This window comes from Budorcas taxicolor, chromosome 10 (genome assembly GCF_023091745.1).
Source record: "Budorcas taxicolor isolate Tak-1 chromosome 10, Takin1.1, whole genome shotgun sequence".
NCBI classification, from domain to species: Eukaryota; Metazoa; Chordata; class Mammalia; order Artiodactyla; family Bovidae; genus Budorcas; species Budorcas taxicolor.
This window is the reverse complement of record NC_068919.1, coordinates 70,010,515-70,033,828: the sequence shown is the minus strand read 5'-3', so window position 1 is coordinate 70,033,828 and position 23,314 is coordinate 70,010,515. Positions and strand designations below refer to the sequence as shown.

At 41.5% G+C, this 23,314-nt stretch overlaps 1 protein-coding gene across 1 annotated transcript in view; it reads left to right on the top strand.

Moving 5' to 3' along the window:
• CCDC175 (coiled-coil domain containing 175) overlaps positions 1–23,314 on the top strand; it is a 79,929-nt gene that overhangs the window by 9,700 nt on the left and 46,915 nt on the right. The window contains exons 5-7 of the mRNA XM_052647372.1: positions 2,925–3,153; positions 17,216–17,338; positions 20,863–20,972. Of these exons, the coding sequence (XP_052503332.1) occupies positions 2,925–3,153; positions 17,216–17,338; positions 20,863–20,972 (462 nt within the window). The remainder of the gene's footprint in view (positions 1–2,924; positions 3,154–17,215; positions 17,339–20,862; positions 20,973–23,314) is intronic.

Below are 23,314 nucleotides of genomic sequence, written 5' to 3'. Positions count from 1 at the left end.
AAAGACATTCAGGTATAGTCTACTGGAGGGCTGAGGATAGGCTTGGTCCCAGATATTTATTACCTGCAATTAAATGGAAGCTGACACCTGTTAGTTTCGTTTGTTTATTCTTCAGCTGTGTTATTAGCACTTTCCCCTCTGTGGGCTTCATCTTTTCCATCTGTAAAATGGAGATTACAAATCTTGACTTACCCAGTCCATGAAGGAAGAGATATTCTGAAAGAAAAAACAATAAAATCCTGAAGAATATCTCAGCTCTATGAGTAAATTTGCAGGAGCAATGTATAAATGTCAGACTTCCTGTTTGTGAGAGTGAAAAATACTCAAAGAGCCCTCATTATAGTGAAAAAATCTTCTTGGGAAGGTAAAATATTCAGAAGGTTGCTTTGGTGCCAAAGATATCAAAGCATCAGGAATTAGGCAGGAGCTCAAGGCCCAGGGACAGTTTTCTTGGAACACCTGTTTTGGAAGATGCTCCATGAAAAAGAAAGGGCATGACCACAAGTCTGAGAAGGACTGCAGACACTAACCCCTCTTGGAGATTCACAATGCACATTTATGCATGGTGCATGCTAGCCACAATCACCGGGGACCACAGACTATCAATTTCTAAACTACTAACAAGGAAGCGAATGCCCAGGCTGGAATACTCATATCAACTGGCCAGCACCGTCACACCCCTATGGACCAATGACTCTCAAACTTGAGTGTACATTAGCATCACCTGGAGTGCTGGTTAAAACACAAAGTACTGGGACCTCTGCTGCAGATTTCTGATTCAGTAGGTCTAGGGAATGAGGGCAAGAATTTCCATTTTTAACAAGTTCCTAGATGCTGCTGCTGGTCCTGACCACATTTTGAGAATCACTGCCCTAGAGAAATCTTCATGGAAAGCCAATTACAAGTGAACATAACGTGGGTTGCCTGATGAGCCAGCATCACCAAGCTACAGTCAATTATTTCATCCATTTTGGGAAGAAAGAGGTACATCAAGGTGCCCGCACTCTCTGACAGGCTGGCCCTTCCCTGGACAATCCTCAAAACCTGGGCACATGCAAGCTCTTCAGGGGCGGGGGAAGGGGATTTCCTCAGGTCCTGAGAATTTGGGAGACCAACCCATCTCAGTATACCTAGTCAGGTGTATTGATTTGATATGTTTTGCTTTGCTTCCTTAAGGCTACTCAATCCTTAGTTTGCTTCATTCTTAGCAGGCTTCCTCTACTAAGCCTACAAAATACCCATTATTTGACACCATCTAGCCTGGGATTCTTTCAGTTGCCTTTCTGTGGTGGAGTTAACTTCTGGAAAATAAACTTACCAACAACCTATTTCCATTTTCCTGAGCCTTTGCACACAATCCCCCTGAACTTAAGTGTTTAGCTTTGGAGATTAGAAGAAAGTCTTTACATTGCAGGAGATTTGAAAAAGGGAAAATAGAGAAATGGCATCACTGTTCTTCCTCCAAATCTTTGATTGTCATTCCTGAGGCAGATGTTTCTCACAATCTTAGCGTCTTCTTCAGGTGGGAGTGACCAGCAATGAATATGTAAGGTTAACCTCTCCTCTTAAACTCAGATTTGGCTATGGCTATGAGAAGATAGGGCTTCCCAGGTGACTCAGTGGTAAAGAATTCGTCTGAGATGCAGAAGACACAAGAGATGCCACGGGTTCAATCCTTGGGTCAGGAAGATCCCCTGGAGGAGGGCATGGCAACCCACTCCAGTGTTCTTGCCTTGGAGAATCCCATGGACAGAGGAGCCTGGCAGGCTACAGTCCATAGGGTCACACAGAGTCGGACACGACTGAAGCGACTGAGTACACACAAATGTGAGGAGTTAAGAGAGTTTAAATAAGATTTTAAGCTCCCTCTGAACCGTGAAGACAGACTCAGATCCCTCTTCCCCAATTTCTGTCCTTAGAGGGGGATTAGGTTTCTCCTGGACATTCTATGCAGGGCAATGGCATCAGAAGGTGACTGGAAGAGTGGTGGGATGTTTATCTATCTTTGGCTTAACTATGTATCTCACGATGATAAGGTAGTTACGGCAAAGTTACATATCAAACCTTTTGTCCAGTGAGATTCCACTTGCCTGTTCAAAAGGGTTTTTGAATCATACTCCAGTACTTTGGCCACCTCATGCGAAGAGTTGCCTCATTGGAAAAGACTCTGATGCTGGGAGGGATTGGGGGCAGGAGGAGAAGGGGACGACCGAGGATGAGATGGCTGGATGGCATCACTGACTCGATGGACGTGAGTCTGAGTGAACTCCGGGAGTTGGTGATGGACAGGGAGGCCTGGCATGCTGCGATTCATGGGGTTGCAAAGAGTCGGACACAACTGAGCAACTGAACTGAACTGAACTGAAGCTTTAAACCAAAATATCCCATAGTAACTACCTGGTATATGAAGATGGCTGGGGTGAGGCAGGACCTGAAGACACTTTGGCAGTGATAAACAGTTGCAAGATGGATACTGTGTTTCCTTCTGTCCTTCATCTCAACCAAGTTTGCTGCTTCTGCTGATGCTGCTAAGTGACTTCAGTCATGTCCGAATCTGTGCGACCCCATAGACGGCAGCCCACCAGGCTCCCCCATCCCTGGGATTCTCCAGGCAAGAACACTGGAGTGGGTTGCCATTTCCTTCTCCAATGCATGAAAGTGAAAAGTGAAAGTGAAGTCGCTCAGTCGTGTCAGACTCTTAGCGACCCCATGGACTGTAGCCCACCAGGCTCCCCCATCCATGGGATTTTCCAGGCAAGAGTACTGGAGTGGGGTGCTATTAAGTTTAGGCCATTACAAATACAACTCTAAAATAAATGTCCCTTAAGTTTCCCTCTCTATGGTGGTTCACCTCATCAAACAGACTTTAAATTTCCCTCTGGAAAAAGCCATTCTTTTTGTCAAGAAGGATTCTTTTTCTCTAGTGAAAGGCAAGAGGAGTTAGTGAAGCTTTATGGAAAGATTGTCCTGTCACTCAACCAAGCAATGAAAGAAAAAGCCTCTATCACTATTTACATCAATGAGACTTATACCAAAATTAACTCGGAGAAGAAAGAACTTGAATTGCAAAAAACATATATTCGAGAAATAGAGGAGCAAATAGAAAGAGAAAGAGCAGAATATTTGAAGAAAAAAGAAAAATTGAATCAAGAGGTAAGTGGTATTATTTTTTTAAAAAATAGAGAATTGTACAGAATTGAAGCAGGATATGAGAAATAATGTATTTGCTCTTGATGATAGCAAGCGTTCCCATGGTATCTTCTGCAGGAATAGAGCAGAGGCTCCAGGACACTGGAGCCCATGGGGGAGATGTTTGATTTGTACCACCATCTCAGTTCATGGGAAAGAACACGAGTGATAATGATGGCAACACTGGGATGGCCCCTTGCTTATATGCAGCCCTATAGGAAGTAGGAGTTTGGTTCTGTGTCATTTGGTTGTCTTTGACAGTTCTGAGGCCCTGTTTCTGTAGATAGGATCAGTGAGTTCAGCTCTGCTGGAACTGATGCCAAAACCTGACATCTATGCACTGTCACTGGATTGAATCTTGGAAACAGAGTTTTGGGTGACGTAGAAAAGAATAGCTTTATTGCTTTGCCAACAAAAGGTAACCACAGTGGGCTAATATCCTCAAAATTATGTGTTCTAAGCCAGTGAGGAGGGAGTCTTATAGTCAAAGGAAGGATTGCAGACAAGGATCAGGGTGCACACGGGGGTCTGCATTCCTTCAATCCAGAGGTCATCTGGCCTGGCATCAGGTGATCTTGTGATGGCTTCTATGATTCTCAAGGTTATTGAACTGTGACCTCTCTGAAAGGAAAAATGCTTCAACAAGTAGTTAATTAACATCTTTACTTGATGAGGACTCCAGTTCTGTGTAAGAGCTCAAAGATATTGTTATGTTTATCCCTTGAGGAGGAATCCCATCCTTGCCTCAAGGCTGCACTATTGTTTCCTGACTGCTCCTCCCTTGTTGCTGCATCTCCTCCCTTCCTTGATACAGCAACCCTTTGAACTGCCCTTTGGAACCCAGGGAAGGTCATGGAAGCTGTTGAGTTGAGTTTGAGTTCAGTTCAGTCGCTCAGTCATGTCCGACTCTTTGTGACCCCATTGACTGCAGCATGCCAGGCCTCCCTGTCCATCACCAACTCCCGGAGTTTACTCAGACTCATGTCGATTGAGCCAGTGATGCCATCCAACCATCTCATCCCCTGTCCTTCCCTTTTCCTCCCACCTTTGATCTTTCTCAGCATCAAGGTCTTTTCAAATAAGTCAGTTCTTCACATCAGGTGGCCAAAATATTGGAGTTTCAGCTTTAGCATCAGTCCTTCCAATGAATGTTCAGGACAGAGTTCCTTTAGGATGGACTGGATGGATCTCTTTACAGTCCAAGGGACTCTCAAGAGTCTTCTCCAATACCACAGTCCAAAAGCATCAATTCTTCATTGCTCAGCTTTCTTTATAGTCCAACTCTCATATCCATACATGACTACTGGAAAAATCATAGCTTTGACTAGACAGACCTTTGATGGCAAAGTAATGTCTCTGCTTTTTAATATTGTTGGTTACTACGAGTGAAATGACACAGAACATAGAAGACACACAACAGACAGACAGGACACCACTCTGGCCAGAGGGATAAGAACTGCGTGCGCCAGCAAGCTCGCGGTTTATTTATATACATCCCCTCTGGGCAGAATTCCAGACTGTATGACCAAACTTGTTCAGTACAGCGCATGTGCACAAATGTTATCGTACAGTAAAAGGGAGTGAAATCCCGGCCTACTGCAGAGTCTGTCCAGAGCCCTTATCACAAGAAGGGAATGTTCCCTTATTTGCAAGGGACCATTAAATCTCAAGGCTGTGTCCATCTCCTTGGCAGAACATCCTGTTTGCAAGCAGCACATCTCCACTTTCCCTATTGTGGCCGCATTAACCCTTCAAATATGCTGTCTAGGTTGGTCATAACTTTCCTTCCAAGGAGTAAGTGTCTTTTAATTTCATGGCTGCAGTCACCATCTGCAGTGATATTGGAGCCCCCAAAAATAAAGTCTCTCACTGTTTCCACTGTTTCACCATCTATTTCCCATGAAGTGATGGGACTGGATGCCATGATCTTAGATTTCTGAATTTTGAGTCTTAAGCCAACTTTTTCACTCTCCTCTTTCACTTTCATCAAGAGGCTCTTTAGTTCTTCTTCACTTTCTTCCATGAGGGTGGTGGCATCTGCGTATCTGAGGTTATTGACATTTCTCACTGCAATCTTGAGTCCCGCTTGTGCTTCATCCAGCCCAGCGTTTCTCATGATGTACTCTGCATAGAAGTTAAACAAGCAGGGTGACAATATACAGCCTTGACGCACTCCTTTCCCAATCTGGAACCAGCCCCTTGTTCCATATTTGGTTCTGTCAGGCGAGCGTATGCTCCTCAGTTCTTTGTCTCGTCACAAAGATTTGGAGCGAGGGACATTAAAGCCCTCGGCGCGTCACAGCTCTCAGGTTTTGAACAAACCATGTCATAGCTCTTAGACAAATCAGTGTTACAGCTCTATTTTATTTAGAAGATAGCAGGAGAATCAATTCTCGAAGAGAAGAGAGTGGAGGAGCATGCCAGCGGGTGCAGGGGTGGAGGTTGGGGCCGTGGTGGAGAGAGACAGAGAGGGAGAGAGAAAGCACTTGGGCTCCTCCTTTTATGCTTTTTTCCTCCCCCTGGACCTGCCCTATGCAAATTGGGCTTAGCCAGGAGTGCTGTTTGTTCTTCCTGAGGTCTTCACTCCAGCCCTCAGACCTTCCTTTGACCTTCCTTTGTTCTGTTTTCCCGGGCTTTTCCCTTCCTTGTCTTTTAGCCACCGCCATTTTGGACTCCTTTTCTCTATTCGAACTACCTAACAGTTCTAACTGTTGCTTCTTGACCTGCATACAGATTTCTCAGGAGGCAGGTCAGGTGGCCTGGTATTCTCATCTCTTTAAGAATTTTCCACGGTTTATTGTGATCCACACAGTCAAAGGCTTTGGCATAGCCAATAAAGAAGAAATAGATGTTTTTCTAGAACTCTCTTATGAGAGTTCTGTGATCCAACAGATGTTGGATCAGTATGAAAAGGCAAAAAGATAGGACACTGAAAGATGAACTCCCCAGGTCCATAGGTGCCAAATGTGCTACTGGAAATCAGTGGAGAAATAAATCCAGAAAGAATGAAGAGATGGAGCCAAAGTAAAAAAATCCCCAGTTGTGGATGTGACTGGTGATAGAAGTAAAGTCTGATGCTGTAAAGAGCAATATTGCATAGGAACCTGGAATGTTAGGTCCGTGAATACAAAATAAAGACACAACCAAAAGCTGTGAGTTATGTTTTATTTGAGGACTTTACTGGAGAATGCAGGCTGGAAACGTGGCCTCTCAAATAGTTCTGAGGAAGTGTCCCAAAGAGGTAATAGAGGAGCCAGGATATATAGAGCTGAGAAAAACCACATAGTCCAAATTGAAACATTATTGCTAATCACACACAAAAAAACAGATATCTCATGTTAATGATTTTAGTGCTTTTCTCTATATGGGAAGATGCAAGAGTATAGGCTCATTGAAATAATTCCTTTTGGAACAGGAGGGAAATGGTAGGGCACAACTTTTGAAAGAATGACATAGCCCAAGGACACAACATAAACAGATTAGAATCAAATGGATCCGAGATGGCAGACAAGTTAACTTTGACTAGACCTTGATCCTCAAGCAAGCTAAATGACACACCAGAGGTGTCATGACAGTTGCAAGCCTCTATCAAAAGACCAAGGAGTGGATGGTGGCCCAGTTCCTGGAAATCGGCACACCTTCCCCCAAATAGTTAGAATAATCCTCCCACTTATTAGCATATGAAATTACCCAGTCCATAAAAACTAACCACATCACATTTCACAGCCTCACTCACCCTCTCCCATGGCCTGCACTCTGTCTGGGGAGTGTGCTTCTCTCTGAATCTGAATAAATCCATTTCTTGCCTCTTTGTCTCTCACTGAATTCTTTCTGTGATGAGACATCAGGAACCTGAGCTTCATTAGGTCTTGAAACCTAGTACCTTTCATTTAGGCTGGGCTCAAGTCCCAGCCATGTGGATTAGCATCCCAATCTGAGGTAAAGAGTTTCACTTTGTTATGAATCTTAACTCTAGGGCCAGTATCTTGTTTTACTCCATCCTGAATTCTCTCAGGGCACACCATCCAGGCTTAGGCTGCACAGTAGCTGATACTTGACTGTGAGCAACATTCATTGTTTACTGAAATGGCAGGCCACGTGTTTTTTGTGCACAACCCCAAAGCTGGTATTTTGAGACCAGCAATTTTATGAGGCTCAGCAGAGATAACTACTGCCTCCTGAACTGTTAAGAATTCATCCTCAGAATGGCTTCTGATCGGTTCCTCTTTGTTCTTCTTCAGGTTGCCCCAGGAAAAGCAGGTTTATCTCCATTTTAGGTGTTCCCAGCAGCAACCTTCTTTTCCTCCAAGTAGTGAGGGTCCAGCCCAGGATGACAATTGCTGTTGAGCCCCTGGTGCTTCCCTCTCCATCATGAGAATATTTATAGTTATGAACTGGCATAACTAGAATGCAGAAAATGAGACCTGGGCTTGCAACCTGCTATGTTAAATACACATATACATGTATATGTATAAAGAAAGAAAAAAACATTTATTATATTGCATTTTGTGTGTCTTAATTAAAATTTAGTGGAATACAGTCTCTCAGTGATCAATATTTTGATGCACAAAAGAAAAATATCACTTCCTGGAAAAGGAGTGAACCTCCAGGACAGACTGCCAAGTGAACATCCTTGGTTTTGATAAAGAAGGAATTCAAGAGTGAGCCAAAATAAAGCGAAAACAAGTTTATTTATAGACACATATATTCCACAAGCAGAATTTGGGCCTGTCTTAGAAAGTGAGAGCGGCCTCAGGATATGGAGGTTCTTATGGTTTGGGTAATTTCATATAACTGGTGAGAGAAATATTCTGTTTTGGGTAGTCAAGTCAGTAAGTTCAGTAGCTCAGTCACGTCTGACTCTTTGTGACCCCATTGACTGCAGCATGCCAGGCCTCCCTGTCCATCACGAATTCTCAAGGTTTACTCAAACTCATGTCCATCGAGTTGGTGATGCCATGCAACCATCTCATCCTCTGTTGTCCACTTCTCCTCCCACCTTCAATCTTTCCCAGCATCAGGGTCTTTTCAAATGAGTCAGCTCTTCACATCAGGTGGCCAAAATATTGGAGTTTCAGCTTCAGCATCAGTCCTTCCAATGAATATTCAGGACAGAGTTCTTTTAGGATGGACTGGTTGGATCTCTTTACAGTCCAAGGGACTCTCAAGAGTCTTCTCCAACACCACAGTCCAAAAGCATCAATTCATGAGAGCTCAGCTTTCTTTATAGTCCAACTCTCATATCCGTACATGACTACTGGAAAAACCATAGCTTTGACTAGATGGACCTTTGTTGGCAAAGTAATGTCTCTGCTTTTTAATATGCTGTCTAGGTTGGTCATAACTTTCCTTCCAAGGAGTAAGCATCTTTCAATGTCATGGCTGCAGTCACCATCTGAAGTGATTTTGGAGCCCCCAAAAATCAAGTCTGACACTGTTTCCACTGTTTCACCATCTATTTGCCATGAAGTGATGGGACTGGATGCCATGATCTTAGTTTTCTGAATGTTGAGCTTTAAGCCAACTTTTTCACTCTCCTCTTTCACTTTCATCAAGAGGATCTTTAGTTCTTCTTCACTTTCTTCCATGAGGGTGGTGGCATCTGCATATCTGAGGTTATTGATCTTTCTCCCAGCAATCTTGATTCCCGCTTGTGCTTCATCCAGCCAAGCATGATGTACTCTGCATATAAGTTAAATAAGCAGGGTGACAATATACAGCCTTGACATACCCTTTTCCTATTTGGAACCAGTCTCTTGTTCCTTGTCTAGTTCTGACTCTTGCTTCCTGACCTGCAAACAGATTTCTCAAGAGACAGGTCAGGTGGTCTGGTATTTTCATCGCTTCAAGAATTTTCCACAGTTTGTTGTGATCCACACAGTCAAAGGCTTTGGCATAGTCAATAAAGCAGAAGTAGATGTTTTTCTGGAACTCTCTTGCTTTTTTGATAATCCAATGGATGTTGTCAATTTGATCTCTGTTTCCTCTGCCTTTTCTAAATCCACCTTGAACATCTGGAAATTCAGAGTTTACAGACTGTTGAAACCTGCCTTGGAGAATTTTCAGCATTACTTTACTAGTGTCTGAGCTGAGTTTAATTGTATGCTACTTTGAGAATTCTTTGGTGTTGCCTTTCTTTGGGATTGGAATGAAAACTAACCTTTTCCAGTCCTGTGGCCATTGCTGAGTTTTCCAAATTCGCTGGCATATTGAGGGCAGCACTTTCACAGCATCATCTTTTAGAATTTGAAATAATTCAACTGAAATTCCATCACCTCCACTAGTTTTGTTCATAGTGATGCTTCCTAAGACCCACTTGACTTTGCATTCCAGAGTGTCTGGCTCTAGGTGAGTGATCATACCATCGTGATTATCTGGGTCATGAAGATCTTTTTTGTATAGTTCTTCTGTGTATTCTTGCCACCTCTTTTTAATATCTTCTGCTTCTGTTAGGTCCATACCACTTCTGTCCTTTATCGAGCCCATCTTTGCATGAAATGTTCCCTTGGTATCTCTAATTTTCTTGAAGAGATCTCTAGTCTTTCCCATTCTATTGTTTTCCTCTGTTCTTTGCACTGATCCTTGAGGAAGTCTTTCTTACCTCTCCTTTCTGTTCTTTGGAACTCTGCATTCAAATGGATGTATCCTTCCTTTTCTCCTTTGCCTTTCACTTCTCTTCATTTCTCAGCCTCCTCAGACAACCATTTTGCCTTTTGCGTTTCTTTTTCTTGGGGATGGTCTTGATCATTGCCTCCTGTACAATGTCATGAACCTCCATCCACTGTTCTGGTACTCTGTTTATCAGATCTAATCCCTTGAATCTATTTGTTACCTCCACTGTATAATTGTAAGTGATTTGATTTAGGTCATACCTGAAAATGGTCTAGTGGTTTTCCCTACTTTCTTCAGTTTAAGTCTGAACTTGGCAATAAGGAGTTCATGATCTGAGCCACAGTCAGCTCCCCATCTTGTTTTTGCTGACTGTATTGAGTGTCTCCATCTTTGGCTGCAAATAATATAATCAACCTGATTTCAGTATTGACCATCTGGTGATGTCCATGTGTAGAGTTTTCTCTTCCATTGTTGAAAGAAGGTGTTTGCTATGACCAGTGCATTCTCTTGACAAAACTCTTTTAGCCTTTGACCTGATTCATTCTGTACTCCAAGGCCAAGTTTGCCTTGTTACTCCAGGTATTTCTTGACTTCCTACTTTTGCATTCCAGTCCCCTATAATGAAAAGGACATCTTTTGGGGGTGTTAGTTCTAGAAGGTCATGTAGGTCTTCATAGAACCATTCAGCTTCAGCTTCTTCAGCATTACTGGTCAGGACATAGACTTGGATTACTGTGATATTGATTGGTTTGCCTTGGAAATGAACAGAAATCATTCTGTCATTTTTAAGATTGCATCCAAGTACTGCATTTCAGACTCTTGTTGAATATGATGGCTACTCCATTTCTTCTAAGGGATTCTTGCCTACAATAGTAGATATAATGGTCATCTTAGTGAAATTCACCCATTCCAGTGCATTTTAGTTTGCTGATTCCTAAAATGTCAATGTTCACTCTTGCCATCTCCTGTTTGACCACTTCCAATTTGCCTTGATTCATGGAGCTAACATTACAAGTTCCTATACAATATTGCTCTTTACAGCATCAGACTTTACTTCTATCACCAGTCACATCCACAACTGGGTGGTGTTGTTGCTTTGGCTCTGTCTCTTCATTATTTCTGGGCTTATTTCTCCACTGTTCTCCAGTAGCACATTGGGCACCTACCAACCTGGGTAGTTCATCTTTCGGTGTCCTATCTTTTTGCCTTTTCATACTGTTCATGGGGTTCTCAAGGCAAGAATACTGAAGTGGTTTGCCATTCCCTTCTCCAGTGAACCACGTTTTGTCAGAACTCTTCACCATGACCTGTCTGTCTTGGGTGGCCCTACACCACATGGCTCCTAGTTTCATTGAGTTAGACAAGGCTGTGGTCCATGTGATCAGATTGGTTAGATTTCTGTGATTGTGGTTTTCAGTCTGTCTGCCCTCTGATGGAGAAGGATAAGAGGCTTATGGAAGCTTCCTGATGGGAGAGACTGACTGAGGGGGAAACTAAGTCTTGTTCTCATGGGCGGGGCCATGCTCAGTAAATCTTTAATCCAATTTTCTGTTGATGGGTGGGGCTGTGTTCCCTCCCTGTTATTTACCTGGGTCCAAACTATTGTGCCATTAGTGAAGATAATGGCCTTCAAAAGGTCCCATGCACACACTGGTACACTCAGTGCCCCTAACCCTGCAGCAGGCAACCACCAACCCACGCCTCCGCGGGAGACTCCTGGACACTCCCGGGCAAGTCTCAGTCAGTCTCTTGTGGGGTCTCTGCTCCTTTCTTCTGGGTAGTGGTGCACACAAGGTTCTGCTTGTGCCCTCCAAGAGTCTATTTCCTCAGTCTTATGTAAGTCCTGGCAGCTCTATGGTGGGGTTAATAAGCGACCTCTTTCAAGAAGGCTTATGCCATACTCAACTCTGCTGCACCCAGAGCCCCTGCCTCTGCAGCATTCCACTGCTGACCCATACCTCCATAGGAGACACTCAAACACAGTTCTGTCTCAGTCTCCGTGGGGTCTCTGGATCCTTGTGCACACAAGGTTTGTTTGAGCCCTCTGAGTGTCTCTGATGGGTATGTGGTTTGAGTCTAAATGTGATTTCGCCCCTCCTACTGTCTTGCTGGGGCTTCTCCTATGCCCTTGGATGTGGGATATCTCCTCAAAGTCACTCCAGAGCTGCACGGCTGTTTTGGGTAAGGGGTGGGGATTTTCAGAAATTTGGTCACTGCCCACTTTCTGGCTTTTTATGGTCAGCTTTCAAATTCTCATGGCACTTGTGGGTGTGTCATTTAGCATATGCTAATGTATTACAATGAGCATATAAAGAGGCTCGAGGTCAACTGAAAGTCAAATTTTCTGCCATCCTGGGCCTATCTATGGTTTAACCAGTTTTCGTAGTATCCTGTTTCTCTCCATGGCTTTGTCCCCTGCCCTCTTCGTTCTTGTCTCAATTTGGTTCTTGTGATTGTTTCCATGATGCGTGCAAAGTTGCTTCAGTTGTGTCTGACTCTTTGTGATCCTATGGACCATAGCCTGCCAGGCTCCTCTGTCCATGGGATACTCTAGTTATGAGTACTGGAGTGGGTTGCCATGCCCTCCTCCAGGGGATCTTCCTAATTCACAACTTTACACCTCCTGCATTAGCAGGCAAGTTCTTTACCACTAGCACCACCTTTTTTCATGATAAGACTATTCATAAGTTCCAGTTAGGTCTGAGAGTTTTTATCCTTTAAAGCACCTATGTCTTCATAAAAGTTTTACACTAAAACCATGGGTTTTTTAAAAAAGTGTAAATAGCTCAGCCTTAGTCATCCTCAGAACAGGTGCTTTGTGAAGTCATTGACAAGGGGTCCTTTGGGCAGTCTGCAACCACCAACCAGAATTTGTAAAAGTCGAGCTCCATGGACCTTTTCAGGGGACGAAACCATTGTTACTCTGCACTGCAGTTCTGGAGTCAACTGAAATCCGTGGCTCCTGTCACTGGGCTAGACCTTGCTTGGATTTATTGTTATTTCAGTGAAATGGTATCAGAATAATAAGAACCAAAATGAGTTTTTCCTCTTTTTTTTCTCTACCTGCAACAATGCTGAGAGGACTTAATTTCACCCACTGTTTCCAGCCCTCTGCTTGACTTTCTCTCTGAGTAGTCCAGAACTCCCACAATGGAGGGGCTCACTGAAGTTACAGGGGTAAAAAGAGGGATGTGTGTGCATGGGCACAGCTTGAGGGATGATGTGCAGGGCAGTGTAGGTGGGGAGTGGGGAGAGCCTAGTCACTTTTTTTTTTTACTTCTGCTGGGGCTGAAACAATGGTCAATGGTGGCCTGAGTATTACCGACATTTGCCCACCAGAAGGAAGACTCCACCAGGCAGGGATTTTGTCTGTCTTTTTGTTGCTGGATTCTAGCACCATGATGGGTACCTGGCATACCTTGCATGTATAATATTACTGTATTGAGAGATTGAGTTTCTAACTTCATTTTAAGCCCTAGAGAGAAGTTTCCACCCTCTCCCATCCCTTCCTATTCTTTAATATAAAGAATATAATATATATTATAATATATATAATAAATATTATATAAAATATAATATATATTTTACATAAAATTTTTAAAAGGAAGCCCAGAGGGACTTCAGATTGAGAATTTGAGAATATGATAGGTTCTCCTTCCTTTTGTGGATAGTGTTTCTCAGTCAAAAGCACTAATTCAATGAATAAGTGTGGCTTTACAAAAACAGGTAGTGGCTGGATTTGGCCCACAGGTAGTAGTTTGCCTACCCTTGGTCTAGTGCCCTGGGAGAAAAGGAAAAGCCTTAGAGCACTCAGATGCAAATAGCAAAAGCCTTGACTCAAACTTGCTTAAATAGTAAGGGCATTTATCATCTTACACAGTAGGAATTCCCAAGGTAGGGCAGACTCCAGGACTAGCTAATTCAGTGGCTCATCCCTCTTCCATCTTTCATTTTAAGGCTGGTTTCCCTCATCATCACAAGATGCCTGCCAGTGACAACTGGACTGTATGCTTCCATATTCACATAGAAGAAGAAAACCTTTCCCAACCAGAGGCATAAGTCTTGCCAGGTTAAGATAGTGCCCACCTCAGGATACTAATGGATCCTAAGGGAATGCATGTACTAGTGGGCTAGACCAGCTAGGGTGGATATTAAGGAGTCAACCATTGATGCTCACTAAACGCACACCATATGCCATGGTGTTAAGCTGGTTAATTCCCTTTATTTCAAATGAGAAAGGAAAACCTGTTTATAGCTGTCAGAGTCTTCAAACACACAGTCTCCTCTAACACAAAACAGAATTGTTTTTGCTAATATTATTTCTATAATTACAAGACTTTGGGAGAAGTTTTAAGCCAAAGAATGAGGACAGAATATCAATTTTCAATAAAATTTATTATCACCAATTTCATTTAAATGCACCTGTGCCCTAGTGCAGAGATAATTGATAATGATTACATTCATTCAGAGTAGCTACTTTGAGTGAATTGGCTGATGACTGATGGAAAACCACACCACTATATATTTTCATTAATTCTTTAATATAAAGTTAAATATGCTTTCTCAGGCCTTACTGCTCACTTGCCTTGCTCTTGATAATTCACCTTGCCAACAAATCCATGATGTGTTTGATTTTGCTAAGAAGGTGACTCATTTAAGTAGGATCTGACAGGTAATCACAATATGTTTGATCTTAGTAAAATTGTTATTTATCCTGTTAATGAAAATAGTCGATAAACAATCTATAATAAGAACAGAAAAGAGTTTTATTTGAGTCAAACTAAGAACTAGTTCAGAAGCCATCTTCCCAGATTACTCCAAGGAGCTGTTCTGGAAAAGCAGGGTTTTCAGCACAGTTTTATATCTTGTCAGAACAAAGACTACTGAACAAGTCAGAGTTACATTTCTTCAGCGTTCTGAAAAAGAAAAAAAAAAAAAAAAGAACAGACCAGCACCTGGGAAGGGAGTCTTATCATCAAAGGAGTAACAACATACTTAGCATCCCAGGAAGAGGGACATTTAATCTTTATTTTTAACACGAATTTTCTTTACTCATTAATGTTTCCTTTTCTTAAATAGTTACAGCTGATGTAGAATGCAGGTATGATAGACCACGAAAAGGCTATTTTAGTTAGCATAAAATTCAGGTTAGCTGATGTATAAGCCAGAGTGACCTCCTTATATCTCAATATGTGAAAATTTATCAGTTCCCAACAGGTTGGTGACCCCCTTCTATGGGTCCTTTGCCCAGTGTCGCAAATGCCAGTCAAACGAAACAGGATTCGGTATAGCAAATCAGGAACTCAATTCATTGATTAAGGAACAGAGAAGAGAGAGCTTCTGCTCTAAATACACCATCTTCCTGAAGGAAGGAGAGTAAATGAATTCTCAGGAGTAGGAGGCAGCAGTCATCAGGGCTCTAGGAAAGGGGCGGAGATTTATAGAACCAGGGCAGCTGGAGCATGCGCGGTCTTTCATGCTTCCTTGCACGGGGCGTGAGTTGCGCCTCCTGCTGCTGGGGCTGCTGCTGCTGCTGCTGCTGCTGCTGCTAAATCGCTTCAGTCATGTCCGACTCTGCGACCCCATAGACGGCAGCCCACCAGGCTCCCCCGTCCCTGGGATTCACCAAGCAAGAGCACTGGAGTGATTTGCCTAGTAGAGTACAAATACCCTGTTTGGGCAGAGATCTTAACATGGTAAAGAAGCAAAGTTAACTTTCCAACACCTCAGGTCTTATGTGCACAGGAAGGGCATTCCTGTGGTCAAGTCACACAGCCAGTTCAGGGCATTTGACCACCTAATATCTCTTAAGGCATAGCCACAAAGCATTTCTGCCAAATACCGGGTGCTTTTGAAACAGAGATAAATCAAAGTAAGGATCCATTAGTTCTCGGAGCTGGTATGGGTGACACAATGGTAAGTTGTTCAAGGCTGTGAGCTGCCCTACCTTCAATAATTTTGGTTTTGGTCTGGTTTATTCCTCATTAAATAATGTGAATTTAAATTTCTGAACAATTCTTAATTCCTTCCTTTGACTCTCCTCAGTTCAGTTCAGTTCAGTCGCTCAGTCGTGTCCAACTCTTTGCGACCCCATGAATTGCAGCACGCCAGGCCTCCCTGTCCATTACCAACTCCCGGAGTTCACTCAGACTCACATCCATCAAGTCAGTGATGCCACCCAGCCATTTCATCCTCTGTCGTCCCCTTCTCCTCCTGCCCCCAATCCCTCCCAGCATCAGAGTCTTTTCCAACGAGTCAACTCTTTGCATGAGGTGGCCAAAGTACTGGAGTTTCAGCTTTAGCATCATTCCTTCCAAAGAAATCCCAGGGCTGATCTCCTTCAGAATGGACTGGTTGGATCTCCTTGCAGTCCAGGGGACTCTCAAGAGTCTTTTCCAACACCACAGTTCAAAAGCATCAATTCTTCTGCACTCAGCCTTCTTCACAGTCCAACTCTCACATCCATACATGACCACTGGAAAAACCATAGCCTTGACTAGAGGGACCTTAGTCGGCAAAGTAATGTCTCTGCTTTTGAATATGCTATCTAAGTTGATCATAACTTTTCTTCCAAGGAGTAAGGGTCTTTTAATTTCATGGCTTCAATCACCATCTGCAGTGATTTTGGAGCCCCCCAAAATAAAGTCTGACACTGTTTCCACTGTTTCCCCATCTATTTCCCATGAAGTGATGGGACCAGATGCCATGATCTTCGTTTTCTGAATGTTGAGCTTTAAGCCAACTTTTTCACTCTCCTCTTTCACTTTCATCAAGAGGCTTTTTAGGTCCTCTTCACTTTCTGCCATAAGGGTGGTGTCATCTGCATATCTGAGGTGATTGCTATTTCTCCCGGCAATCTTGATTCCAGCTTGTGTTTCTTCCAGTCCAGCATTTCTCATGATGTACTCTGCATAGAAGTTAAATAAGCAGGGTGACAATATACAGCCTTGACGTACTCCTTTTCCTATTTGGAACCAGTCTGTTGTTCCATGTCCAGTTCTAACTGTTGCTTCCTGACCTGCATGCAGATTTCTCAAGAGGCTTCTAATATGCTGTAAATCTTTTTTTTTTATTTTATATATTGTTGTATTTTACCAGTAATTTTTTTGTTTTACTAGTAAATTTTAGAACAAAAACTACTTTTATAAATTGCTTTTAATGATCACTGTTTTATTGTGACTCTAAATTTACTAGTTCAACATTTCGTAATTACAGTTCAGTCTTTGTGATTTATTATTTTTCCTTTGATGCCTCAAAATAAGCCCAAACCCGCCTGTTTTAATTTGATAAAATACTTAGGTTAAATATGGTATATGTAAATATGAATTAGGTTGGCAAAAATTTTTTAAAGGATTTCCTAAGCTTTGTTGTCATCTTAAGCTTTCTGTTTGGTTTATTATGTTTATTAATACAGATTGAAGAATGTAAAAAACTCTGTGAACTTAAGAGAGAAGAAACTTATGCAAAGAAGAAAGAATTGGATAAATTAAGGCTTACAATGACAAAAATGAGAGAAACTGTTACTACGAGCACAGTGGTAAGAAAAAATAAAAACTGGTTTTTCATGTCTGACCCCAGGCTTCTCAATATACACTGCCTTAAACATAGCAGGAGGTTTTTTCTAAAAAGGAGTTGATTTTAATTCATTTTCATGCCATTCTGGGGAGAATGTTTTGAGCATGTTAACGTTTTCTGACATATTATTTGAAGTGTCATAGTGCAGTTATGTTTTCTTCAGGAATATGACGAAAAGAAGTAAGTTTGGAATGCCTTAGGTATAAATTGCATTTAATGGACTGCCCAACCAAGAAATTGAACCCAGGCCTTCCTCAGTGCAGGCAGATGCTTTACTGCCTGAGCTACACATGAAGTCCCTTTAATGGGCCAAAGTACTATAAAACTGGTTTTAAAAAACACATATAGAACTGACCAAATGCATACAGAACCTTATGTAATGTTTCTGTGTGATTGCTTTATTCTGTATAACAAAGTGAATAACCATGGACAGGTTCCTTATTTCTGAATATGTGATAATCAAACAGAATTTGGGCTCTCCATTTATACTGAGTATAAGAACATTAATATGCACTTTTACTTTTAAAAATTGATAACATTGATTGAAAAAGCCAGTACTGTGATAGTCAGTACTTTAAAATGAGGGTTATCCTCATTTTAAAGATGAGAAAACTGAGCTTATGGAGGTGACTATAGTTGAAGAGGTCAATGCTAATACTACTTCTATGTTAATTAAAATAGAAACACCTGTAATCTATCATAATTAGTTGAATTAATGAGTCTTTAGTGATTTCTTCTATCTGTTTTGAATTGTTATTTAGTCACTAAGTCATGTCTGATTCTTTGTGACCTCATGGACTGTGGCCCACCTGGTTCCTGTGTCCATGGGACTTTCCAGGCAAGAATACTGGAGTGGGTTGCCATTCACTGCTCTAGGGGATCTTTCCCATCCAGGGATCGAACCCACATCTCCTGCATTGGCAGGTGGATCCTTACTGCTGTGCCACCAGGGAAGTCCTCCATCTGTATTGAGAATTACATGTAAAACTATATGGGGCAATAGTAATACTAATATATATGTAACATTTCTTGTTAGAATGTTCAGTTAATTCCATTTATAGGGTAGTTCTGACCATTATGGGCTTTCCTGGTGGCTCAATAGTGAAGAATCCACCTGCCAATGCAGGAGACATGGGTTTGATCCCTGGGTTGAGAAGATCCCCTGAAGGAGGAAATGGCGACCCATTCCCAATATTCTTGCCTGGAGAATACCTTGGACAGAGGAGCCTGGTGGGCTTCAGTCCATGGGGTCATGAAGAGTCGGACACAACTGAGTACCCACACTTTTTTCCTTGACCATTAGAGTTACAATCCATCTATTATGACATCCAATTACAAAACACTAGTAAAACAAAAAAATTTCTCTGCATACAAGATCATTATCTGTTTTTTTCAAATATCAATGCAGTACGGAAGCATAAATCTAGCTAGGTTCAAAGAAGAAGATGGGTTGGATAAAACAGATTTTATCTGCATGCCTAAGCATAAATTTAGGGCCTCATAAATTATGTCACACTTACCAGTTAGCTTGGAAAAATGAAGTATATGTTCCTTAACCTGTACTCCACAGATCTCTAAGGCCAGATAAGACAAGGCTTGAGGTAGCAGGGATACTCACCTCAAGTGTCTCTCTCTCTTTGGTTACTAAGTCATATCCAACTCTTGCGACCTCATGGACTATAGCCCACCAGACTCCTCTGTCCATTGGATCCTCCAAGCAAGAATCCTTGAGTGGGTTGCCATTTCCTTCTCCAGGGGATCGTCCTGACCCAGGGATTGAACCCAGGTCTCCTCCTCTGCAGGCAGATTCTTTACCGACTGAGCTATGAGGAAAACCCAGTGTCTCTCTATCTCCCCCAATCCAACACTCCATCCCACCTTACTGGTGGAGAATAGTGTTTAAAGCACAATGGCAGTATCATAGAGGCTTCCCAGGTGGCTCAGTGGTAAAGAACCAGCTTGCTAATTCAGGATAGGCAGGTTCGATCCCTGGGTCAGTTAGATGCCCTGGAGTAGAAAATGGCAATCCCCTCCAGTATTCATGCCTGGAAAATTCCACGGACAGAGGAGCCTGGAAGGCTACAGTTCATGGGGTCTTGAAAGAGTCAGACATGACTGGGCATGAGCTTCACATACATATCAGAGAAACCTGCATCTGAATCTCAGCTTTACTAACCCAGAGTTTCCTTGTCTATAGTACGGAGGTCGTAGGACTGCCTACTTCAAAGGACTTTTGTGGAGAAGGAATGAGGTCATGCCTATAAGGCTTTTAGCTGAGTGCTTTGTATTTGGTAAAGTTGTGGTTGATGTTGTTATTTCCTGAGATTAGAAAACAACATTTTGGCCATGAACTTGAGACTACTCGGAGTTTCAGGTTCCCCTTCATGTGGCACTTTTGGTTTAGAAAACTTTGCAACCAGATCAAGCTAATGTGATTCTGGCAGAAAAGAACAGTGTATGATTGATTCTCAAGGTGCCCTACAGTCTAGGGCGGGGAGGTTAGAGGGCTAGAGGCAATGAATATCAGGCTGGACGGGCCTTGAGCATATATAGTCACTAATCTTGATGATCAGTCAGAGTCCCTTGGACAGTCTACTGACTTTTGATGAGGGTTCTAGGATTTCAAACTCCTGTTAACTCTGGAACTATGGTCCACAAGTTCAGTCATATGAGTGCTTTAGAGAAAAAATGTTTGGGGAGCTTTCACTCACCTGTCTCACCTGACATGACTGAGAGTGCCTCTATACCCCTGACATATGTTCTCTGACCCCACATTGGTGTGCGGGATTGGGGGAAGTTAAATAATCTGCCCAGGGTAACTCTATGCAGAGAGCAAAGGAATCTGTTTGATTAGCTTTCCTCTCAGCTCCACTTTCCTTCGCAAGTGGAAATGCAGATCTAAGCTCCAATAAATTTGCCTTCCCTTTTCCTTTACTAAAACTGTGTTATAAAAATGTTTCACTATGAATTTTCTTCATTCGTAGTTCTTTCATTTAATTATGATAACATTTTTTCATCATACCCAATTTTTCCATTTCCAAAATGCTGATTAAGTATTAAGAAAAAAATCTTCAGCATGAACATAGCTATCAAATAAGGCAAAAGACCTGATTTGTTTTGACTTTTAAAATAATACTCATTCCAGTATTCTGGAATAACATTTTGAAAATAATTATTAAAATGTATATTTAATTTTTAAAATGGTATTCAAGATGAATTCATGTCTTTAAAGTTTTTTTATATAGTTTTTACATTCCTATTGCTATAATTTATTTCTCTTCCTCCCAAATTTTGTTTTTTTTTTTCTGATGATTTCAGGATTACTTCTGTCTCAGTTTGTTTTTTAAAGAAACAAGTAATATAATGATTGATTTTTATTTTAACTAAAGGCACTCCCAGTATAAAAGATGAATGGATGATACATGAATATTTAATGAATTGAACTGCTGTCATGAGTCATTTGATGATTTACTGAATTTTCAACAGGTTCTTAGTGATCACAATTTAGAAATAGCACGACTACAGGAATCAATAAGAGAGTGGGAACAAAAAATTGAAGACATGAAGAAATCTTGTAAGATCCTGGAGGATAAAATGTAAGGATAATACTTTCTTTTCACTGAAGCATTTCTAGATGTGATGTTGCTTTCATTAGAAAATTTTTTCTAATATTAGATGAAAATTATATTCTCTTAGTTTACTAAAGTATCTGTGATTTTCAGCTTTACAGAACCACATCTTCATTTTGAAATTAACCAGTTTTTCAAATGATTAGGAGAAACAATTGAGGATGATGTGTTTAATTTAGGAAGAGGGATGGATTTTGGGGTATGGATTATCCTCATTTCAGTTCCTTACTCCCTTTAAACAAATATGCCCCTGGAGGAAGGCATTGCTGTAATGCTACAAACTCACCTAACCATGCTGTTACAATTGTTGTTCATAGTCAAAGAGGACTTGCAGAACTTGAGAAAATACAGGGAAGCCTCAAGGCAAAAACTTTTACCCAAGGAACGGAAACCAGAAACATAAGAAAATATTCCTTCCATTTCAAAGGTCACAGTCTTTGCTTCCTTTTATGATTCTCTTTATCTACATGCTGTGTTGTCTTCTCGGTGAGCCCGTGGCTAAGCATGGCTATTCTAAACACTCTGAGTTTACCTGGCACAGGTTCATCTACTTTAGAGACTGACTAACAGATTCTCCCAGGAGAATTCCCAGATTTCCCAACAAATACTGTTTAGCTCAGCTCTGGACAGGAAGGTGGGGTCTTTCAATATAAATATGGCTTCTGGGCTTACCCCTAGGGTTTGCCGACAGTTTAAAAGACAAATTGTGGTCTGAACAGTTTCCAAAAAAGACATGTAATTTCACATATAGAATCCTATTATAATATGACTCTTTTCTACATAGATTTGAATGTATTGCACTTAAAGTTACATCTCTAAAATAACAATTGTACCACAGTGCTACCCTACCATCAACTGTCCATAAAATATGCAATAATCTCTATACTCAGTACTAGATTTAAAAACAAAAAGCTCAAGTAACACAACAATTAAAAATCAGAATAAAAAAATCTTTTTCTTTGACAAAGTTAGTTTGAGTTGATATCTATTTCTTAAATACCAGGCAGAGAATCATCATGGAATTTACAGATTAACTCGTGAAATTATTTCTAGGGGTTATCATTAAAAGCCTTGCTGTTACACTGATGAAAAATTTTAAATTTATAAGCAGTCTTCATGTTAGCTGATACTGATAAGTCGCTTCAGTCATGTCCGACTCTGTGCAACCCCATAGATGGCAGCCCACCAGGCTCTTCCATCCCTGGGATTCTCCAGGCAAGAATACTGAAGTGGGTTGCCATTTCCTCCTCCAACGCATGCATGCATGCTAGTCACTTCAGTCATGTCTGACTCTATGTGACCCTATGGACAGCAGCCCACCAGGCTCCTCTGTCCACAGGATTCTCTAGGCAAGAATACTGGAGTGGGTTGCCATTTCCTTCTCCATGTTAGCTAACTAGTTTTAAAAGTGTGTTCCAGAAGGAGATGGGGGGCTTCCCTGGTTGGCTCAATGGTAAAGAATCCACCTGCCAGTGCAAGAGACACAGGTTCGATCTCTGGTCTGGGAAGATCCCACAGGCCTTGGAGTAGCTAAGCCCATGCACCACAGCTGTTGAGCCTGTGCTCTAGAGCTGGGGATCTGTAACTACTGAGCTCAGATGCTGCAGTTACTGAGGTATGTGTGTCCGGGAGCCCATGTTCTGAAGCAGAAGCAGCCAGCACGGTGAGAAGCCTGTGTATCACAGCCAGAGGGGTCCCTGCTCACTGTAACTGGAGAAAAGCCCATGCAGCAAAGACCCAGCTCGGTCAAAAATGAATAAATAAAATAAATAAAAATTTTTTTAAAAAGAAGGAAATGGGGATTCACTGATCTTTCATTTTGAATGGCTCACCTTTTTTTTTTTTTTTAAATTCCAGTTTTTTAAGAGTTTTCATGTAGAATCTCACTGAGAAAAAGTGCTTTTGACTAATTTGGTGATTGAGGATATTTACCTCCCCCCTTTTTATTAATAAAACTTTACTTTTTCCTCTTTATTACTTGGCAAATTAAAAGAAAATTCTCTGTATTTTTATTTTCTTACTTAGTTCCTTTTTTCTAACTTTGGTGGTAGAGAGAAGCAGCTCAGTTCTTGTTTGGTGAATTTAAAGAATCAAGATGTTATTTTTATAATATCTATAAGATTCTTTAAATTAAACAAGAAGCTAAATAATTTGCATAGGTTATCTTCTTAATATCTATAAGATTCTTTAAATTAAACAAGAAACTAAATAATTTGCATAGGTTATCTTCTTAATGATCTATAAGTCTTAATTCCCCGTGTCCCGCCCACCATGAATTCTTTAACTTGCAAGCTGATCATCTATTTTGA